Source organism: Pteropus vampyrus, unplaced genomic scaffold (assembly GCF_000151845.1).
Source record: "Pteropus vampyrus isolate Shadow unplaced genomic scaffold, Pvam_2.0 Scaffold39, whole genome shotgun sequence".
Taxonomy (NCBI): Eukaryota; Metazoa; Chordata; class Mammalia; order Chiroptera; family Pteropodidae; genus Pteropus; species Pteropus vampyrus.
The window spans coordinates 9,620,693-9,639,486 of record NW_011888820.1 but is presented as its reverse complement, the minus strand read 5'-3'; the positions used below and the strand labels follow the sequence as shown (position 1 = coordinate 9,639,486).

The 18,794-nt window shown below is 41.1% G+C and overlaps 1 protein-coding gene across 1 annotated transcript in view; it reads left to right on the top strand.

The window, feature by feature from the left end:
* The first annotated feature begins 351 nt into the window (after positions 1-351).
* The window catches only part of MARCH3 (membrane associated ring-CH-type finger 3), a 36,898-nt gene continuing 18,455 nt past the window's right edge, over positions 352-18,794 (top strand). The window contains exons 1-2 of the mRNA XM_023529601.1: positions 352-615; positions 3,445-3,649. Coding sequence (XP_023385369.1) covers positions 428-615; positions 3,445-3,649 — 393 coding nt within the window. The 5' untranslated portion in view covers positions 352-427. The remainder of the gene's footprint in view (positions 616-3,444; positions 3,650-18,794) is intronic.

Here is an 18,794-nt window from a genome sequence, read left to right as displayed (position 1 = left end):
AAAAAGTAGTTGCAAACAGTAGTAATAATAACTTTTAGAGAGTATCAATGGAGATGTATTGCTTCTCTGGTACAGAGCAGGAGAACTGGCTTCAGAGCCATCATTCCCTCCCCTCTCCAAGAGCAGGGATCCTAAATGTTTATGTACACTGGCATGCTCACTGTCTTGTTCATAACCACGTCTGCTGTTTCTTGTGGGCTCTGTGTGTGTGCGCGCATGCATGCATATTAAATGGTAACAAGATAATGGGCCACAGCAAGGCTACCCCTGTTATTTATATTAAATAATGACATAATGATGTCAGTAGCCTTTAATTCTCCATTTCCTATTAACCACCCTGCCCAAGTAAACTGTTTTTTGATCTCTCTTAGATGGAAATCCTGTATGAATGTGGAAGCCATTAGCAAAGTAATTGCTGTCTGTTACCATGACAACCAGCCGCTGCAGTCACCTGCCCGAAGTGCTGCCAGACTGCACCAGCTCAGCTGCACCCGTGGTGAAGACCGTGGAGGACTGTGGCAGCCTAGTGAATGGGCAGCCACAGTATGTCATGCAAGTTTCGGCCAAGGATGGGCAGCTGCTGTCAACAGTAGTGCGGACTCTTGCCACCCAGAGGTAGTACCACAATTTAAATGAAAATAAATGAATGTGTAATTGATCCGAAGGACTCTTGTCGGATGGAGAATGCTGAAGGGAATGTAATTAGTGCTCAGGTCTTTGTGTCAAGTGAGAGGAGGTATTGGTGAGAAAAAAGACCACACAAGTTCTGTCATTGCCGTTTCTATAGCAATAGGATATAAAGCTAAAATTTCTGTTGTCTAGTTTTCCACTTAAATTCACACTTGCAGAGAGCCAGGCAGGAGAGGATCCCACAAGACACAGGGTCACTTGCTTTACATTTGTTATTTTGACGTTGCTACAGTAATTACACTCATTGTCTCCAGGCACTAACAAAGGTAAACCTTTGATAGAATAGAATGCAGGAGGTACTTGATTTCAGGTGACTGAGCCCAAGTGGGCAAAACTTATGAAGTGACATTCCTGGTGTGCATGCCAACCAGCACTGCCTGATAGGAGCACAGACCAAGGCCACTTCCTAGATGAGTCTTCTCTGGCACATTCCCACTTGGGGGCCTCTTCTATTGCTCCCTCCTTTGCTCCTCATGGGCCCCCACCCATGATCTTTCATGCACATCCTGCATTGTTAAAACCCCCACAGCTTGTCTCCCCAAAGCAAAGCTAAAGGCTTTCAACAGCCTGGAGATGGCTTATCCAGGCCAACACTTTGTCCCTGGAGGGCTCTTCTTGTGCTGTTGCTGCCCAGTGGCAGATTGAGAGCTATAGGCTGCTGTGCCAGTAGGTACTCCTTGGCTTTCTTTCAAAATGGGTAAGTGGGACTTTGACCTTACATGTGAATGTAACATGTATATCAACACTGGGTTTGTCTCCTGATATCAGTACTAACACTTTCAACCCTGAAATTTGGGTCAGTCATTCACACCTTGACCACTTACCTTGGTCCGAGCAATTCGGTCAACCCCTCCAGTGCAGATACAGGTCCACAGATCTTAACATGTGCCTGCAGCAGAATGACTGGTGGACCACAGCATTTCTGCTGCCCCCAGCCTGGACTTGGTGGCCACCAGACATGGACTCACACACCCGTGCATGTTGTAAATGTTGTCCATGTACTTTCAATTTGTGCTACTATCGCAAACAGGAGAAATGGGGGACGAGGATCAATATATATTTTTCCACCTCTTGAAAAGCTTCTAACAATTGGTTAGGACTCAGAATACAATGAGGCGGTGAGCATCGTTGCTCATCTGTGAACTGAGACAGATAACTGATATGCACCTGTCACCCTTGCAGCCATCAAACACCTCGTTTGATCAGGAAGAGCAGACTGCAGAGCTCAAATAACTGAAACTTGTGAGCCAATGCGTGCATGTGTGTGTCTGTCAGGCATTTCTGCATTCTACCACATAGTAATGTAAACTAGAAAGTTTTAGAATTTTACATGCATTTGGCTCAATGCAAATGAAGGAGGCAAGAAATAATGAGAAAAAAAGTCAACTCTTTAAACTCTCTTTTCCTTCCCCTGAACATGACTGGGTCTTTGGGGCAAGTGGGAAGGAGATCCTTTCCTCTTTTAATCCCCTTTTAGCCTTTGCACATTTCCAGCATCATCCACAGAAAAGCCTGTGGGAAACAGCAGTATTACCAAAGATGGTGTCAGATTATGGGCATGAGTCTGAGTCACTGTCATCTTTGGGGGATGGGAAGAGGCAGGGGAGGGCAGGTAAAGAGGTTGGCACATAAAGTAATGACATATTTTAAAATCTAATGCCCAATAAAAGAAAGCTCAAGCAATATAAGAACACATTGATCAGAAAGGAATAGTCCTCTCTGATCAAACACAGTATCCATTGAGAAGTGAGGTCGTCCCAGTTTGACACTTCCATTGATCACTGACTTACGTGATGAGGGCCATGCTGTTCCATTTTCCCTGACCTGAATTTTTCTACGAGTGAAAATAGTTAGCATTAACTAGGCATTTACTATATGCCGGTCCCTATTCTAAGCTTCCAATCTGGACAGTCTTTTTTCATCCTCGCAGTCATCATATGAAAGGCACCATTCTTTGTGTCCATTTTAGAGATGAGAAAACTAAAGTGCAGAGAGATGACATTACTTGCCCCAGATTAGCCAACTAGTAAGCTGCAGAGCTGACATTCAAGCCCAGGAAGCTGGACTCGAGAGCCTGCCTCATGAACCACTGCATTCAGTGCCTTCACAAAATGTGCAGGGGTGGTTTTTGCAAATTAAAGGCAGAGCTCTAGATGGAGGCTACCTGGTAGGATATACTCATTACTCACTTTCAGCTTAGTGTCCTTAGTATCCCAGAGAGCATCCTAGGAAAGCTCAAAGGACTGACCCGCCACTCAGCTTTGTGCCGTGGCTCAGACTGCACTTCTGTGTGGCAGCTTTAGGGCTGGCTATCAGTTCACTTACCTCTTCTCGTGCTATTAAAAGAAGAAACGAAAGGAAGCTCGGGGTATTCAAAAGCGTCCTGGCCAAATTCAAAAGACACAGTTTGTCTAGAAACGACAATTGGTGTCATTTCAAAACAATTTCTTTTCTTAATGGCAAGGGATGGTTTTCTGAATGGCAAGGGATCATTTTTTGATTGGTAGTTTGCATGAAATACATCTATATCCAACACAAAAATAACATGTTGCTTGTTTTCACTCACTTCTGGCCCCAGGCCACCCCCTATTTCTTTGTATTGGCAAGTGCCAGTGTAGATACAGGGTTTTAAAGCAGGCATCTTTTCTGAGCAGCTGTCACTGGAAGGGTCCAAGGGACACAGAGTCAGAGAACCATCCACATGGCAGTGGTTTCTAGCCCAGTGACCAGCAGGTGCCCCTCCTTCTCTTACAGCCCCTTCAATGACCGGCCAATGTGCAGGATCTGCCATGAGGGCAGCAGCCAAGAGGACTTGCTCTCTCCATGTGAATGTACGGGGACCTTGGGGACAATTCATCGGAGCTGCCTGGAGCACTGGCTGTCGTCCTCAAACACCAGCTACTGTGAACTCTGCCACTTCAGGTTTGCAGTCGAGCGCAAACCCAGGCCGTTAGTGGAGGTCAGTAATTGGGGCACGTCCTGAAAATTTAGCTCTAATGAGCAAATGATGTCTGCTTTTATGCCCAGATCACACAGCCTGTGTGGCTTCACTGAAGCACAGTAACAGCTCTGTGTGAAAGTTGGGTGTGAGAGTGTGTATGTGTGTGCACACCCACATATGCATGTGTGTGTGTGACACAGATAGAGACAGATCACCAGCTCACTCAGGAGCCAAAAGTAGAAAGGTGACCTCCACAAGGTGGAGACAAGACAGTAGAAGAAATCAGGTAAGGAGAAAAGGGAAGCTTAGAGACTCGATCTCCATTTTTCTATCCCTGTGAAGTAGAGCAAGCAAATCACTTTTCTCTTTGCACATTGTCTGCCCATCTTGAAGCAACAGATAAAGGGGCATTTGGGTTGCATATTCTGAGAGGTCTGTATGAAAAAATATAGCTGCGTAGTGGTTTGAATAGTTCCATGACCTTCGGTAAGTTACTTCACCTCTTGGAATTACTATGAGGTTAGATGAATTAATATTTATAAAGCACGTAGAAGAATACTAGGCACATATGCAAGTGTTTGAATAAAAAAAAAAACTCTCCTAGGAAATTATACACTAGTGTTTTTTTCAGCTAATAACCTACTATTAGAATCTCTTTTCTGAGAAGGTGGTGTTGTCAACCCAGTCATTAAAATGGCAGGACATTCATTCTCTTTTATGTTTTAGGAGCCACATGATTCTTCTTTAGATCCAGGGTCTGGTCTTGTATTAGCTGGGGGAGTTGGAAAATATCATTAGACTATTTTTGCCCTCTCTCCTACCCTCAATTTCTACTAGTCAATTAAAAATTGGATTTTGGCAACAATAAATATTCTAATACATTATGAGCCAGAGCTAATTCAAAGAGACACAAGACATTGTGCCTGTAATCCAGAGCTGCTGGTAACCTCCTTTTTCCAAGAGCTGACCCAGCAAAACTTTGGAATTGAACAAAAGCTAGGACTCAAGAAGCCCTTCTTGGAGACTATTTAAAACAGTGTGTTAGTGCCTCGGCACTTAAGGCTCTGGAGAGCTCTGTATATATATATATATTCTCTTGGATTTGACCTTGAGAATTTAATCAGGACCCATTACTGGGGCCTGTTTTAGCTCTGACTTGCTTGCCAAATGGCACAAAACTTATTTGACTTGCCCCAATAAACTCTATGCTTTTTTTAAGACTCTGGATCAAGTGACCTCTTACTTTAGTCATCTTGCTGCCTGACAACCACTTTCAGAAACCGATATTTATAGAGTACCGACCAGGGATTTGGCTCTGTGCCACATTCACTGGGATTTACACGTCAGAACCCCTCTGCAGAGGGGGAAACCTAATTAAATAATAAACAAAGGAGATGAAGTTCTCTCAAGCCCAATGGCAAAAGTTAAAAAGAAGCCGATTTCTCCTTTCTAGAAACTTTTTGGAACTTCTCCTTGCTGATAAGTTAGCTTCCTTGGGAAAGCTGGGTTCCCAGAGTAGGAAAACCCTGCTTTAAATGGGCTGCATCCAGTGGTCTTCTTTACTAGTATCTCCCCAGTAAAGGAGACTTTTGCTTTTATTTGGTAAAAATTCCAGTGTATATGTGCATACTATATATAACAAAGGAGGGTATGTGTAAATTGTGTGTCTGTGTGTCTCTGCACACACCTTAATTTTTCTCAGATTATACCCACGCTTTGTATCACCTACTGAACCTTTTGACTCTCAGAGAGGGAAACATGTACCCACACACAGACATTTCTTCAGAGTTTCCTGTGTCAGGCCGCAGACAGACTCCAGGATCTTAGGCAACTGTCATTAAACAAGGAAACAAGGCAAATGCCCTTGAGAATGTGTGAGGTGCTCTGCAAGATTTAGGGCTTCACCTACAAAACCTTAACCCAAACGGTTGCCGGTGGTGAAATTTTCATTGCACAAATGGAATGTGACATTTTTCGGAGTTAATGATGATTGAACAAGTTGAAAGTGAAAGGCAAACCTTCTCAAGCTGGGGGAGGCTGGCCGTTTGATCATCCCGTGGCGAGAAATGAACTTGCTGTTTGACCACAAGCAGTAAAAAGAAGTTGTCTTCAGTTTCTCAGCTGGAGGACAAATAAGAACCAGGTACAGGTAGATTTTTAAACAGATGACATTACTAATTGACTTTTCTCCTCTTAGCAAAGAGAAGGTTTATTCAGTGAGCATTGCTTCTCAATACGTTTATCTCCAGATAAATATGAATCTTTTTAGTAAATCAGCAAAACCTGCCAGTTTGGGTTCAGCATTAGGAGTATGGTTACTTTATTTCTCATTTTCACTCTTTTGATTGCTTTAATCATTACTTTATTTACCAGTTGGATCTGCCTTCTCATTAAAGCAAGAAAATTCCATAACACTTAATTTCAAAATCAATGTTGTAATAACAGCTCCTGTTGCTAGAGGAAGAGGTTGAGAAAGTCATTTATAAATTTTATTTGTCAGCATCCAGACGTTAATATTGGTCAGAATTACTTTAACACTTCAGATTCCCACTCTTTGGTAATTCTCTTAGTTATTCATTCAACATAGCCCTTCATCTTCCCTGACACCACTGTTCTGAAGACACTTCCCCTTCACTTCCTTTCCTGCATTCTCGGCAACCAGCAGTTTACTTTTAATGGGTCAGGAACCCAGAGCTGTTTACTTTTAATGGGTCAGGAACCCAGAGCTGGTGGCTATGCATGGACTGCTACATAAAGCTTTTCTCCCCCTCTCCACAAAAGGGTGCATTTCTATTCATAATGGCCAAATCAATGGGCTGGTTTTTTATTAACACCTCCAAACTGAGTACCATCTCCCCGCTTTACCATTGACCATCTCGGTGGGGTGGCTCAGTTTCTCTGAGCTGCGGTATGCAGGAAGGTGAGCTAGGAGGGCTCCCTGATGTCTTCGGTCTCTATAAGGCTAAAGGTCCAAGGCTAAAGTTCTTGTACAAAAATTTGCATTCTACTCTTAAAATGACCCATTTAATGGTATGCAATTTATACCTCAGTAAGTTGATTTTGTGTGCATGTCTGTCTGTCTGTCTGTCTGTCTGTCTGTCTGTATACCTACCTACCTACCTACTTACCTGCCTATCTACATGACCAGACTACATCTTTTAGTCTCTTTTGGTAAGTTCATTGCCAATTTTATACCCTAAATATTTTCTTATCGCTAAGTAAGCCAATAAAGCTAGAGCTAGTTTCAACCCAAGAGCTACATTGGGATCATCTGGTTTATTCAGATCTGGGTGAATTTCCTCAATAGCCTAGCTCATATAAATTTCATAAGGTCTCCATCCAATCAGGTAAAACTTGAAAGGAAAACATTCCAACTGTACATAGCAAGAAAGAAGAGCAGATATAACACACATACATTTCATATCTATACAGCTAACACGTCTCTCATGAAGGCTATATATTTGTCGTTGATGATGGAAAATGTATCCGGTGGCAATTTGTGAGATGAATCATTCCCAAGAATAACGACCTGGTAGAATGCAGTAAACAGACATCCACTAACCATAAAAGGATTCCTTGAATGACCAGCCTGATGGTTTTATGATCTCCTTCCTGCTCATTCTTAGTGTTCCTCATTTCCAAGTTGAACTTTGATACCATTCCTTTATAAGGGCAAAATACAGCAAATCAATAAAAATACCATGAGTTGTTCCCCAAAATTATGCACCTTGACTCCTGCCTGTTGCCGTAATTGCACATCTGATTGAGCAGTTTGCCAAGGAAGCCCCTCTTACTATGTGCAAATAACCTGCTTGCAACATCAGATTCTGGTGATAAGAGTATCTGCCACTCGCTTTCCTAAGACATGTGTCAGTAACACTCAGCCTTGCCCAGAAAACTCATGAAGTAATAGGTCAGCTCAACAATGTCGTGATTAAAATGACACAACCAGGAAATGGTGGAAATATAGGGGAAAGGTTTCCCGGGATCTGATCTTCCCCTAATCAGGGAGACGTGGTGATTTTTCACAGAGGGAGTGATTAGGTTTCCGTATTCCTTTTTCCTTTACACAGACCCAGCTGATTGATAAGAATTGTATGAACAATTTAAAAACTATTCCCTGTGAGTCAGAGGTTTAGCTAAATTCAAACTGAGAGTGTTTTCGGATATATCAGTTACTCATAATCATGGGATGTAAGGCTAGGGAGATGAGAATTAAGGATTTTTTTCAAACTTTTCATTTATGGTTATTTTTGTAAGTCACTGGAGGAAAATGATCTTAAAGTGTGCCCTGGATTCAGTGTAATCTGCTGCTACACAACAGGGAGCAGAGTTGAACTGCTGTGGAGAAACTACTTTGTACCTTGGCACTTGCTATTTAATAGATTTAAGACTTCACTTAACCTCCCCCCCTAATATGTACATACCACATGTAGGTGGGGACATTGCACAACTCTTATTGTACTGTGTTTTGTTTTGCTTTGCTTTGCTTTGTTTTGATTTAATATATTTAGTTAAGTAAAAACCTGAGCTTTTGGTTTTCGAGTATTCATTTTCATCAGCAAACCCTTGTACCATTCAGGTAATTCGGGAATGACCCCATAGGGAGTATAAACTGATTCAAGGAGTTTCCCAGGCATGAGGGCCGCCTGTTCCTTTCCTCGAAGGAAGGCAGGCAAGCTCCCCTCTTCATTCCAACTCATGAGTGCGGACCAGTGAGTAAGGTGGCTAGACCATTGTCGCAGCATGTGATAGGCAATCAAGAAGCATCTATTCACTAAATAAATGGATGAATGGAGACCCGCCCCTCCCCTAATTGCAAGCCATATATCGTATTTTTGGTCTATGGTTCTATGGTTGTAAATCTAAGAAATTGACCCTTTGCCCTTATAATTTAAAACAACTCAGTTGCACAAGGGCTTTTATAATACAAACTAGCATCACTGCTTTGAGCAATACAGCAAATGCGGCGATTCTCACCAATTCTTTCTCCCACCCAGTCATACGTCCTCACTTGGGTTTTAAGGAATGACAGGTGGCAGGAGCCCTTTACGCACTGTAAGCAGTGAAGAGAAAATGTGCACTTCAAGGCTTGGCAGGGAAAGGCTGGCCTGGGTTAGAGAAGTGTGGTTGAGGGTGGGGGGAATCGAACTGAATCAGAAAGATTCAGGCCCAGCTAGCATTTGTCAAGCTTTTAGGAATTCAAGTACTGTGCAAGCAAACTCTTCACCACAGTGTTGGAGGAGAAAAATCATATCACCCATAGATAGATGAAGAAACAAATTTATATTGGTGATGTTAAGTCAAAATTTTTCAGCAAGAAAAAGAATGTCTCCTGTCCCTAAATTCATTCCTGTCTCCTGCCTCATCTTATGTTCTGGAGAGACAAAATAGAAGAGAAGGCCATACCCCAGCAGCTGTGAAATGGAATGTGAGCGGGATTTGGTTGAGTCCACCAAGAGTCCTCACTCTCACGTCCCCCATGGAGTGTCTCCTCTTGAGCTCAAGGGCAGGTGGGCACGAGTTTTTCCCACTCTGCCACCCAGGCCTTCTTAGGCCCTTCCTTTCCAGCTCCAGCCACCTGAGGCAACTCCCCCACCTGATCCAGGCAAGGCTAAAGCCTCAAAACAGAGTAAAGAGACGTATGTGAAGGACAAGGGAAATGTCAAGTACCAGAAGTGGGGTATGTGAGGGACTTTGCGTCTATCTTTTTTTTTTTTTTTTTTTTTAGATAACAGGACAAAGGCCCTCTCACCCAGTGAGTTTTTTCAAGCAGGGCTTAACATCATGACACTGGCAGCAGGGGGCCTTGGATTCCTGTCCCTGTCACCCACGACCTACAGTGAGAACCCAAACAAGTCATATCTCCTCTTTATGCATCAGCTTCCTCACCAGTAAAGGCAGAACTCACCAACTGACAAGTTCATTCTTGCACACAGGTGTACTGTATTGAATTCACACACGCGCGCGCGCACACACATACACACACACACAAAGTGCCGTTAGGTGGAACATGCTCTCCCCAGTTACCCCATGCCTTGCCTTTTGCTTACACCCACCCAGCCCTCTTCACCCTCTTGTATTTCCTGCCTACTATTTACATTTGAGATTCCAGAACTGGATAATATCCCCGACCTTTAAAAGAGTTCTCAAATACTTTGTGCATTCTATCAGCATCTTTCTTTCAAGGTAACATAAACTGAAACTAATAATCTCCCTCTTAATTGTCGCCACATTATAAGTGAGCCGAAATGGCTAGTTCAGAATCAGAAGGTTGAGAAACCACTAAGAGATAGCACACTAGCATGGACAGTGGTAGGAATAACAACGGTTCAGATATCTTGCACTTTGCAGTATGCCTTAGTGTTGGCCAGGCATGCCTTTGACCTCTGGTAAGGTCTCTGAGCAGGGCACCAGCCTCCCAGTGGACTTATGTCACCATCTTTTCTGCCAGCAGTCGAGACGACATGCCCAATGACCAAAGTCCAACATTCCTTGATCCTGCAGTTGTTCAGTCTTGAATTTTTCTCTTGGTTTTGGTGGCTAATTTGGCAGTTGCTTCATTACTTAAAGCTTAGTTATAAAGAAGTTGTTTTAAGGTATCTATTAAATTCACAGCTTGCTTCATTAAAAATCACTTCATTAAAAAAGCAAACCAACCGAAGTGTTTACATGGCTGTGCCAGATGGAAGTGAGCTAACTGCTTGATGCCTGTGTTTTTAGCCCATCCACTACTGGTAAAGGATTAATTTGGAGGGAAAATCCAGTCCCTTGCATAAAAAGAATTACATGACCAGATTCTATTATTTTAAATTGTATTGATACTTGCAGTGAACTTGGGTTGAAACATAAATTAGAAACCACGTTCTCAAGAGGAACTTTTTCAGTCCTGTAGCTGCTGGTACCCAGATGCAAAACACCAAGAATTGTTTCATAGAACTTTTTTATTTTAATGATTCTGTTTTTTAAATACAGAGGAGGACAAAGAATAATATAGCAAACAAATGTGTATCCACCACCTAGAATAACAAATGTGAGCATTTTGTGAGCAACTTAACCCTTCACAGGACAAGCCTCTTGGGAGGTGGGAGGCAGAGAGAAGAAAGGTCTGTAGTCTTTACTAATTCATCTCAGGTGCTCTCAAATATAGGGAAAAAATTCAGCCAGGTTTTCCTTAAGCACATCTGGGCCAACAATAAGAGGAAATAAACAAAATGAGACAAATAATCCTGAAAGATTCTGGAACCTTTGAGCTAACTCCAAATGTGAGAATAAATAGTACAACTAGTGTTGTCCGCCAAGGGGTCCCCTGCTTGGAAAGGAAACAATGAGGAGTTATTATATGGGAGTTTGGGGTGGGGTGTGCGGGTGAGGGTGTTCCTGGGCAGCTGGCACAGAGCTTTGTAAAGAGAAGTCTGACAGAAGAGCAGTGAAATGTCACTGAATGAATGATGACAACTGCTAAGCATCTTCCTCCTAAATCCAACCAAGAGAACAAGGCATTACTAGCTCCCAGGAGCTGCCCCGTGTAGGCAGTAGGCACCAGGTGGAACTGAAGGGACACATAATCTGCAGAAGCCCCAGTGCAGATTTCAGATATAGTTATAAAATATGCATAAAAGTCCCCGCTGAGGGCTTCCTCCAGCCCTTCTCTTGCCTCTTCAGTTTTAAGTGTCAACAACTAACACTTTTAACTCCAAAGAAAGAATACACATTTTTAAACAAATAATGGTATGAAATATTGTGAGCTGCACGTGATTATGGTTAAATGCTGCCTAATGGACAATTGTATTCGAATGAGCAAAGTAGAGAAGTAGCCTCAGTTAGACAGTGGGAGACCAGTGGTCATTTATTCACTGAATCACACCCTGCTGTGCTCGTTTGTGTTCAGAACTTCATTTTATAGAAAAGGCACAGATCTGGACATGCCACTCCAATCCAGTGGCATTAATTTCACTTTGAGTTCATCTGTTTTTATCCTTAAGATGTTCACACCCCAAAGTTTTTCTTCTGAAATTATTTACCCATTTCCTAGGCAAAGGGAAAATATTACATGCTATATGCTTTATATAACCATCTTATTTCAATGTCTTGGGTATCCCTATAACAGATATTATCCCGTTTTATAGATAAAGAAGCTGAGACTCTGAGCCATTAAGTCACTCTTCAGAGATCTTAAATACTTCCAGCCACAAGGCTAGTAAGTGGAGACGGCAAAAGAAGAATCCAGGTCTCTCGGCTCCATAGTCCAAGCTCTTTCCACCATACCTGGCTTCTTCCTTTCTGGCTCAAAAGTATATTCTGTCACTTGCTCATTGACATGAACATGTGCAAGCACACACAGAACTGAGGGCTTCTTTACCAATAGCCAGCCTTTCTAAAGGACTAGATGTACTTCAGAAAGGGGAGAATGAAAAAAAAATTTGATTAAAGCCTTGATTGCCTCTTAATGTTGAATTCCTTTGTTCAGTTCAGAGCTGTTACTGGGGAGAGAGGGATATATAGGTGGAACACAGAGGATTTTTAGGGCAGAAAACCTATTCTGTACAATACTATAATGTTGGATATGTGTCATATATATTAGTCCAAACCCATAGAATGTACACCAAGAGTGAAACCCAAAGTAAAGTGTGGACTTTGGAGACTTTGGGTAATAATGACGTGTCAGTGTAGGTTCATCAGTTGTAACAAATATGCCACCATGGTGGGGGATGTTGATAATGAGAGAGGCTATGCACATGGGGAGGCAGGGGATATATGGGAACTCTATATTTTCCACTCAATTTAGCTATGGACCTAAAACTGCTCTGAAAAATAAAGTCGATTAACAACAACAACAACCCGAGTTATGCCAGACTGAGTGCTGGGATAGTGGAATGGCATTTCTTCTCTGTGCCTCTTTATACCCTAGTCTAGTTGAGAAACAACACTCAGGTACACCACTCTATCAGAAGCCAGAAAAGGCATTCTTAGTTTCTAAGGGACTTTACATACCCTTTCTTTTTTTCTTCTCATCCATTTATTCTTTCTCTGCATTTGGGTCTTCATTTTGCCGGCTTCTTCTGAGATTTCTCCTAAGGGAGAGATTATCAGAAAGCCCGGTGAACTCGGTATCGTTAAGAGCCTTTTCCCTCCTTTCATGAGCGGTTGTGAAAGTTAATCATTCATAATATCGTTATATACCCTTGTGAAGTAAATTTCTTCCAAAACTGTCATCTAGGTAATTCAGATTGATAAAACTGGTTTTACAACTCATGAAGGAAAACACTAGTTTTTCTCTTGAATTGTGTGTGTAATCGCCTCAGTTCTCTGCTGCACTTTTTTTGTGATAGGTGCGGCAGATTTAGGGAAGATAAGAAAGACCCCTGTCGGGTCTTGTGGCTTTGCTTTCCTCCATCTTTCACTGAATGTATGTTTCTATGCTATGCCTCTTCACTGCCTGCCTTCATTCTTGAAGAGATAGGGACCCTGTGAGATTGTCCGAGATATACTGTTTCTTCACAAACCATTATTACAGAGTTAGAGGGGGAAGATTTACACTGTGATGGATATGTGAGAAGCAAGTTGTATTTTTGCTAGTATAACATGAAAGAGAAAAAAATGCTTTGAAGCTCTTAGTTTGGAATACTGAAAACCAGGTTTTAATTCTTAGGTGTGCCGCTTAAGAAAATGTATAAAGATTTGTTTGTGAAGATGGAGGTCAAATTAAAAGAAGAAAACGAAATATTTTCTACACATTATTTTATCACTGCTTCGCCTCCAGCAATGCTTTTAGAAAGTCGGAATAAATTGTGAGGTTCAAAATCTGTTAAGGCTCTGAAGGAAATGGCTAATGTAGCACATATGAAGTACTGGCAAGAGCAGCAGGAAGTTGCAAGTAAGAGCAGCAGGAAGTTGTAAAATAGAATCTATAGGCATTTAAGGCCTTATATCTGGGAAGCATCAGTAAAAGCAAAAATTAGGAAATGAAGGGAAAATATTCTCCACCCTAGAAAATAATGCGGCAACCCTTCTGCTTCCAAAGGCTTGCTCTTTGCATTAACACTGGTAGATGATGGGAGACACGGCATGAGAAATGGAAGTAATAAAATGACTCAAATATTTTGCTAAACGCTGGCTCGTCTGCTTAAAATCAATGACTTTAATGTTGAACCCAGAATTCATTTATTTATCAAAATATACGTTTTTAGCTGTTTATAAGACTTACTGACAGATACATATCTGAAAAATAACCTATTAGATGAAGATGTGGCAAGGTGAAAGGAAATATCTACAAACAAGAATTTACGCAAGATGGAAGGATTTTTTAGGGAAATCTATGAGACACTTCAATTTATGTTTACCAAGTGGGTTTTCCAGTCTAAGATTTTTAAAATAGCTTTGTTGAGATATAATTTATATACCATACATTTGACCCATGTGAAGTGTACAATTCAGTGACACTTAGTATATTCATAACATTGTATGACCACCACCGCTGTCAATTTTAGAACATTTTCATCACCCTAAAATGAAACCTCACACGCTTCAGCCAGACCTCACTCTCTAGTCCTCCCATCCCCCACTCCTGCCCCTTTCCCTAGCCCTAGGCAACCAGTAATCTATTTTATATCTCTGTGGATTTACCTATTCTGAACATTTCTTATAAATGGAACCCTTCAGTATGTGGTCCTTTGTGACTGACTTCCTTCACTTACCATAATGTTTGCAACGTCTAGCCTCAGATTTTATAGAAAATGTATCTTAACCTTCCTTGCTGTAATTTTATTTTTGATTTCTTCTCAACATCCTATTTACCTAAATATCCTGCTACTACTAGTTATCATTTGCTGAGTTTTTACCCGGTGCCACTGTTCTAGGCACTTTACTGTTCTGCCATTTGTACATATAACTATCTCCATCTTAGAAATGAGGAAACTGACACAGAGAGGGCAGTGGATTTCTCCCGCTCTTAAAGTTTTGCCTTTTTCCTATCACAATTTATGTAATGAAACCCAGTTCATTTTTTTACTCTTTTGTCGTATGGAAATCAGTTGATTTTTTTCATATTGTCTGAATTTTTGCCATCTTTGATCAGTAAGAGTCCTTTTCTTCCTTTAATTCAGTTAATTTAATTTGGTTGCTTTTTAATTCTGATGCCCTACAACTATACAATTATTCTCTTAGTAACACATTTTGTGCTCTAGATTAAATTTTTTTAACCAGGGTCTATAGAGAAATGGTAGACTCTCAGAAGGCAATGAAATCCTACTTCCCATGTTTTTAAATTCATCAAACCTCAGAAAGGTGGGCTGGACCAAGGAGTGTCTTAAGACAATTTAGAGAAATGCTCTAGAACAGTGCTTCTTTCCCTCAGATATGCTTGAGAATCTGATAAAAGCTTAAACTCTTATAGTGAATATAGACTAGTGTATTGTATTATAATCAGCAAACCTTCTAAGAAACTAGAACTTAATTATTCCAGTCACTACAAGAAAGCGTAATTATGTAATATGATGGAGGTTCTAAATATCATTATAATGATAATCGTACTACAATATTAAACGTATCAAATTAACATATTGTACACCTTAAATTTACACAATGTTTTATGTCAAATATATCTACTAAACACACACACACATATTACTGAAGGGGAAAAAAAGCTTGAATTCTCTCCCCTGAAATGCACAGACTTCCAGTGTTCAAATACAGTTCCAAAGAGGTCACAGGTTTTCTGATCTAGAAAGATAGTTATGTAAATTGTAAGGGAGCACATAAATTTTCCAAAAATGTCTCCTGCACCCTTAAAATGTTTTAAGCATGAAAAGTAAGGGAACCACTTTTCAACACCACACTGCAAATTCCATCCCCTATGAGGAGGCTACATTGTAATTCCGTAGGTGCCACGACTATGGGTATGATTTGCTAGTCTTGAAGGGAGAGCTAGTGATTCAGTCTGCACATACACAGGACCAGGCTAGTTATTAACTTGGGTTCTTCCATGGTTGGCTTGATTCTGCCTTGGGGACACATAGGGGGCACATGTCTTAGGATCATTCAAGCTCAAAATGTATGTGTGTCCCCCAGTTGGAACAGAGCTTTCCCACAGACAGGAACTGTGTTCACCCATCTGGTCTCCTGCTCACCCTTCTACAAATGCCAGCCCTTGATGTTGTGACCCGTGTTGTTCAAGCCGTTGCCCCTGCCCCTTAAGAATGTCTTTCCTGAAGATAGCTCTGTGAGGTTTGTAGCAAAATGGTCTATAAACATTGAACGTAATCAAGAGAAGTAATGCCAGCTATAAATGGAAAACATTGCTCTCCCCTCATGTGACACCATGGCATGTTTTGACCTGGCCTTCTGACATTCTGGGCCCCATACCTAATGAAGGCTATCCAAAAAGCCCTGGAGAGCACTATACGCAGATGGCCGGGTTGGCCTGGACAGAAAGAGGGAGACTCTTTAGATGTGAGGAAGCTAAAAAAGGGTATGTTGGAAATCTTGAAAATCCTGAACAGCTTAGACAATGTGAGAGTGGAGTGTGTAGCACGATCCAGATTACTTGGATGCTGGTGGACTCCCTTTGAAATTTGAGAACAGGGAGTTTTGAACAAAAATAAAGAGGTACCACTGAATACTGTGGCTTGTGAACGTAAGCCATTGCCTCAAGTAGAGCCTTGAGACGTTCCAGAACCATTTGTTGCTAGGCTGTGTCTAATATCCGCAAGGTCAGCCAGGCTTTCCTGAATATTTGGGATCCTTTTGGGCAGCAAAACATTGGACTTTAGGGTCTGGGAATCTAAAATTCCTCTGTTCTCGCAGTCCTTCCATCAAGCAGAAATTTTTCTCTTTCTCACAGTGTTCCCATTCTTGCTTACTTTAGGAATATGTGGCCCTGGTAAGAAGGTCTCTTCTATCCTCTATGTTAGTGTATAGTATTTCATGGACATCCTTTCACCAGACTCTGCTTGGACTGTTTTCATACTCACATTTTCACTATATCCGAAGGATATGGATTTTTAAATGTGGTCCCATTTTGAGGACTAGTTTTAAATTTGATTTCTCCCTCTCTATTCCCTAAAACACCCCCAATTATCAAAATAAGAGTTTATTATCCTTATTCATTTTATTCATCATATTCTCATCTTTCATCTGGAGTTCCAATTGGGGCTTTTACTTGGTACTCTGTCCTGGTACCCTTTACCCCGTGATCCTGTCCTTCTGCTAGAAGTAATTATTCAAAGCTTCAGAAACCTGAGCTCCAACAGCAGGGCAGCCGAGAGGGTGTTAGACGCCAGCAACTTTACCGGCTGAAGGGCCCGGGGCCCCTTAAGAGCCAAAATGAAGCCAGGCTCAGGAGACTGGGAGCTGCTCTTTGTGTCCCGTTTATAAATGACTACACTGTATGAATCCATTGTCTCCCAAAGTAAATCATTTCTATTTTCGACATCGTGCACCTTATGTATCAGTTTCTTCTGGAAATTCCTGTATTCTTGCTCTCCATCCTCTCTTGGTTATTCATCTCTTCTTATGTTTCTGGCTTTACATTGATCACATGTACCACATAATCCTGAAGCATCTTCTCATTTCAGATAAACAATCTCCATTTGGCTGTGATCACTTCTACACAGTGATGATTTGAGATAAATAGAGAGAAATGATTCCCATTTTGCTTATATCTGAAGTTGCGAGTGAATATATAAAATTATTTTTCTATCTAATTGTGCCGTGCTGTTAATCTTATCTGTGGCAAATTTCAAACCATTGGTGTTCATGTGTTTAGCATTTGTTTAACTAATGCCAGAGCCAAATTATAATGTCTCAGAAACAAACATGGTATTTATGGAGCATTATAGCCCATTAATTTGCTTATTGGCCTAAGTCCTCCACGGAGCACCACAAATCTCTGGGGTGTCCTTGAATATGACTTATGCTTCAGCCAAATCACAGCTGTGAATGCCAGAGCAACTGCTAAATGTGTGTCTGGCAAAAATTACTTTACTGTATTTTATCAGATGAGTCAGGATGAGTGGTCTTACATATATATGTATATATTTCAATTAAAACTCATCTGACTTCTACCCACAGCAATCCTCTGGTTTTGAAAAGATTTATATATTGCCTCAACTAATACTTACTAAGAACAAATTAAATATTTTAGGAAATGGGGTATAACTGAACAAGCAGAAGAATGTTGTATACTAATAAGCTTGCCTGCTAGGGCAAAAGCTCAGAATAAACAAGCAAATAAAGAAGGTTATTTCTGATTGTGATAAAAGTTATAAAGGAAGAAAAAGTTGTCGTGGTAAAGAATGACTGGGGTGAGAGAATGTAAGGTGGTTTGTAAAGGCCTCTCTGAAGAGGTGACATTCGAGTGGAGATACAACCCACGAGGAGGTACCAGCCATGGGAAGAAGAATTCCAGGCAGAAGGAACAGCCACTGCGAAGGCTCTGAGGCAGGCATTTCAGTATTTCTGAAACAGGAAAATACACTGCTAAGGAGAAGTTTGAGAAGTCAAAGGAGTTAGATTCCAGGTGCTTAAACTTTTCTGTCATGGACCCCTTGGCTGTTGGTTGAAGCCTATGGATCCCTTTTCAGAATCATGTCTTTAATTACATAAAATAAAAGACATAGGGATGCAAAGAAAACCAATTACATTATTATTTAGCATTCCAAATATTTAAAAGACAAAGTCGTGATATAAAATGTAAGTGCTTCTTTAACACCTTTTGTGGCAGATCTGATTACTATGAGGTAGCGTAGCGATATGTCAAGATATCAGCAACAGTTTGTAATATGATATGAAATATCTGTGATTTCTATTGGTGACAAAGTCACAAATACTGCTCACACCACTGAGATTTTCTGCATAATTCAATGAAATGCTAAATTTCAATTAGAGGTTGTGAAAATAAAGATATGCTTTTTTTTCCCTCCATCCAAATATCACAGATCCCATGAATCCTATCCTCAGCCCCCTTGAGGTCCGTGGAGCCAGGGGACAAACACTGGGCTACATCATGCAGGGCTTTGTTGGCCATGCCAGGGCTAGTTAGACAAAATGCAATACAGAGCCACTGGGAATTTTAAGAAAGAGAAGCGATGTGATCTTGCTGTTTTAGAGAAACTGGATTCTAGGATAACAGGAATAGAGGAGTAAGAAGGCTATTATATGGTTC